We start from the raw sequence: 4,469 nt of genomic DNA, 5'->3' as shown, positions 1-4,469 counted from the left end.
CATGTTTGATAACAAACCTCTTATTGTTACTGACTTGGATCTGAGGTTGAATTAACTAAAGAGAACATTAAGGATGTACCTGCATGGATTCGTATCCATGAATTGCCTTTAAGGTTTTGGGGTAAATGCTTGCCTGCCATTGCAGGATTGGTGGGTACATATCAGAAGTCTGATCAGGCTACAATGGATAAAACTCGTCTGGGTTATGCCAGAGTGATGGTTGAATTGACAGTGGGCAACAAGTTTCCATCCAAAGTCAGATTTAGAGATGAGACTGGTAACATTGTGTCCCTCCCTGTGGAGTATGAGTGGAAGCCTTCAGTTTGTACTAAATGCAAGGGGATAGGGCATGAGGTTTCCAACTGTCGAAAAGACATGAAACCACAGAAAAACTGTCAGGCATAATGCAGTTTTGAGACCTGTGAAAGTTGCAGGAAATATAAACACTTCAGATAAGAGCACTAAGACCAGTTCTCTGGTTAGAACTCAGCAACCAGATAATGGTGAGAATGCTAGTACTTCTCTAGTTACCCCTGAGAAATCATATAGAGAAGCTGCAGAGGGTCCAAATCACACCAAAGGTGGGTATTGGACAAACAGTGACCCCGATTCTCCCAAAATAAATGCATAATATAGGATTTTGGAATGTGCGAGGTCTCAATAGTGTAAATAAACATAATAATGTTAAATGGTTTTTGCATAATAAAGGAATTGGCCTGTTTGGCCTACTAGAAACAAAAATTAGTTCTAATAAAACTCAAAGTGTGTCTGCTGCTATGCTTGATGGATGGAGTGTGACTACTAATGCATCTTATCACAAAGGAGGTAGAGTATGGCTTCTGTGGAAGGCTGATTTATATGATGTATTCATCCTACAGTATGATGCTCAATTTGTGCATGCTCTGGTAACTGAGAAATGCTCTCAGGAACAATTTTATATTACCATGGTCTATGCCTTTAATGATGGTACTGAGAGGAGGTACTTGTGGATGAAACTGATTTTACTTCATGGTGCTGTTGCTGGACCTTGGGTGGTTGCAGGTGATTTTAACACTGTCATTAACCCTCTAGAAAGGCTTGGGGGCAATACAAAACAAAGTGATATGGATGATTTTATAGATTGCCTAGCAACTTGTGAACTGACTGATATTCACACTACTGGTGCTTACTATACATGGACCAATAAACAGGAAGCACAGACGAGGGTATACAGTAGACTTGACAGGTTCTTGATTAACCAGGACTGGTTTCAAGGTTTTCCTAATATGACTGCTCACTTTCATCCTTCTGGTTACTTTGATCATTGCCCTTGTGTAGTGAGTGATAACCAGTTGACTGTCATTAGGAAAACTAATTTCAAATATTTTAACATGTGGAGTAAGGCCTCTTCCTTCCTAACTACAGTCCAAGAGGAGTGGCAAAGGAGGTATGAAGGGTATCCCATGTACTGTGTTACTAGGAAGATGAAAGCTTTGAAGGGGAGACTTAAGGAATTGAATAAGGAATGTTTTTCAGATGTTGAGAATGCTGCCATTCTTGCTGAAAAGACAGTGTTGAAGATACAGGGTGATTTGATAGATGATCCCCTAAATGCTGAACTAATCCAGGAGGAGATCACAGCTCTGAAATCTTTTAAGGACCTCAATGATGCAAGGCAAAGCTACCTTAGACAAAAGGCTAAAACTCAATGGTTGGAGGATGGTGATGCTAATTCTGCCTACTTTCATGGGGCCATTAAGAAGAGATGTTCTATTAATAAAGTGACTCAAATTGAAGATCATCAAGGAAACATCTGTACCACCAGTCAGAGTATCCAGGATGCATTCCTAAACTACGATCAGGAGTTGCTAGGTACTTCTAACCCTACTGATATGGTGAGACAGCAAGTGATTAATACCGGCAAGTGCTGCATTGAGGCACATAAGGAGATCCTGAATAAGCCAGTCACTACAGAGGAGATTAAAGAAGCTTTCTTTCAGGTGCCTATTGACAAATCTCCAGGACTTGATGGCTACACCATTGGCTTCTTCAAGGATAGCTGGGATATTGTGGGGAATGATGTTTGCTTTGCTATTCAAGACTTCTTTTCTACTGGTAAGTAAGCTTCTTAAGCAAATTAATGCCACCACCATCACACTCATTCCTAAATGTGAGAGGCCAACAATTGTTAAACAGTTCAGACCTATAGCTTGTTGTAATCTGCTATACAAAGTCATTTCCAAATTGTTGTGCAATAGGTTGTCTATGGTGCTACCAGACCTTGTTAGTGAGAACCAAGGAGCTTTCATCAAAGGCAGATCCATTATTGAGAATATCCTAATCTGCCAGGATTTATTTAAGATGTATAATAGACAAGCAGTGTCACCAAGATGCTTATTTAAAATTGATCTCCAGAAAGCTTATGATACAGTTGAGTGGAATTTTGTAGCTCAGTTGCTTGAAGGTATGGGATTCCCGGGTAATTTTTCCCAAAAAGTCATGACTTACATTCAAACCACATCCTACTCTCTGAATTTAAATGGAAGCTGCTTTGGATTCTTTAAAGGAAAGAGAGGCCTTAGACAGGGTGATCCCATTTCACCCCTTATTTTTGCCTTATGTATTGAGTATTTAACCAGAATGCTATAATATGCTACTGATAGATGGCCATTCCAGTACCATCCTCTTTGCAAGAATATCAAGTTGAATCACCTTATGTTTGCAGATGACTTGTTGATGTTTTGTAAGGGTAATGTCCAATCCATAATGTTGATGATGAGAGCATTTTCTTCTTTCTCAAAAGCTTCTGGTCTTTCCATGAATAGCTCCAAATCTGAGGTATACTACAGTGGAGTTTCTCAAACTATTAAGGATGACATAAGGCAAATCACAGGGTTTACTGAAGGTTCTATGCCATTTAGATACCTGGAAGTGCCTGTTCAAGCTACCAGATTGACCAAGATTGAGTGCAATATTCTGGTGGAGAAGATGGTTAACAGAATCCGTAGCTTGGGTGCTAAGAAATTGTCGTATGCAGGCAGGCTTGTCTTGGTAAACTCAGTGCTGAACACTCTGCATAACTACTGTTCAGGCATCTTCCTTATCCCAAAATGTGTTGTGAAACGCATTGAGGCAGTTTGCAGGAACTATCTTTGGGATGGGACAGCTGATTTCCGTAGAGTACCATCTGTAGGTTGGGATAAGGTAACTCTCCCCAAAGAAGAAGGTGGATTGGGTATTAAAAGAACTGTTACCTAGAACATTGCTGCTGTTGCAAAGTTAGTAGATTGGTTGTACTGTAAAGCTGATAGGCTTTGGATTAGGTGGGTAAATCAGGTCCATATCAAGGGAAAGAATTGGCATGACTATCTCCCTCCAGCTGATGTGGCTTGGTCTTGGAAAAATGTCTGCAAAGTAAAAGAATTGGTCAAGAATGCTTATGTAGAGGATCAATGGATGCCTGACGACAAAAAAGGATTCACTATCGAAACTCGCTATGAATGGCTAAGGCATAGAGCTTCTCCTCAGAATTGGGCACCTGCTGTATGGAACACCTGGAATGTCCCTAAACACTCCTTCATCACTTGGGTGTCCATGAACAATGGTCTTAATACTCGTGCTAAGCTTGCATCTTTTAGGTACTGTCAAGAGCATCTCTGTTGCATTTGTGAGATTTCAGATGAAACTCAAGCTCATCTGTTCTTCCAATGTGCATACAGTCAAAGAGTCCTGCAGGAAGTTAAGAAATGGTGTGGTTTTTGTATTGATGTGAATATGGCAGCATTAGCATCACCTGATACTAGAATAAAAGGCTTGAAGCAGCTGGTTCACTGTCAGCTCTGGGCATCCTGTCACTATCACGTCTGGTTGGAAAGGAATAGTGTAAGGGTGAATGCAGTGGTCACTCCTCCCATCAAACTGGCTGAAAGGATAATTGCAGAAGCTAAGACGAGAATTATGAGTATGGTAGGCAAGTCCAAATGTGTTCAGGATAGTATTTGGTTGAGGAAATGGGGTTGTTTGGTAATATGAATGTAATTTAGCATTCTCTTGTTTTTGTTCCCTGGAACATTAACCCTGTATATCTTTTTTGATTATTAATATATTCTTACATTTCACCAAAAAAAAAAATAATAAAGCAAAGAATAATAGAAGTACTTGATGATTGATTGGAAGGTTGTCAATCTCCCAATAATAACCCAAATAATCTTCAATTACCCAAAATGAAAGATGAACAAAAGAGAGATTAAGGAAATGTGATTTGTATTAGAACTTGATTAAAAGTTGATTACAAGATTAAAGAGAGATTAGAATGATATAAACTACACTAGAGATTGATAAGAAGAACATGATTATCTAATTAGACTAATGGAGCATTTATAGTGGGGATTAGGTACACAAATTAGGGTTTACTAAGGGCTTAAATGACGATTAAGTCCTTGAGGAATCGCTCCTCTCAGAAAAATATGCGAGTCTCCTTTTTGCTAGTC

The 4,469-nt window shown here is 39.4% G+C and overlaps 1 protein-coding gene across 1 annotated transcript; it reads left to right on the top strand.

Annotated features, from left to right (window-relative positions):
* Positions 1–145: 145 nt before the first annotated feature.
* On the top strand, positions 146–4,011 carry LOC141639928 (uncharacterized; the record flags this gene model as incomplete). Its single annotated transcript, XM_074448902.1, has 6 exons — positions 146–277; positions 435–581; positions 709–2,094; positions 2,213–2,443; positions 2,705–3,183; positions 3,316–4,011. Coding segments are annotated over 6 exons (3,071 nt in total), but the record flags the coding sequence as incomplete, so codon positions are not given.
* Between the last annotated feature and the right edge of the window lie 458 nt (positions 4,012–4,469).

This window comes from Silene latifolia, unplaced genomic scaffold (assembly GCF_048544455.1).
Source record: "Silene latifolia isolate original U9 population unplaced genomic scaffold, ASM4854445v1 scaffold_621, whole genome shotgun sequence".
In the NCBI taxonomy this organism is placed as follows: domain Eukaryota; kingdom Viridiplantae; phylum Streptophyta; class Magnoliopsida; order Caryophyllales; family Caryophyllaceae; genus Silene; species Silene latifolia.
This window is presented reverse-complemented; position numbering and strand designations above follow the sequence as displayed.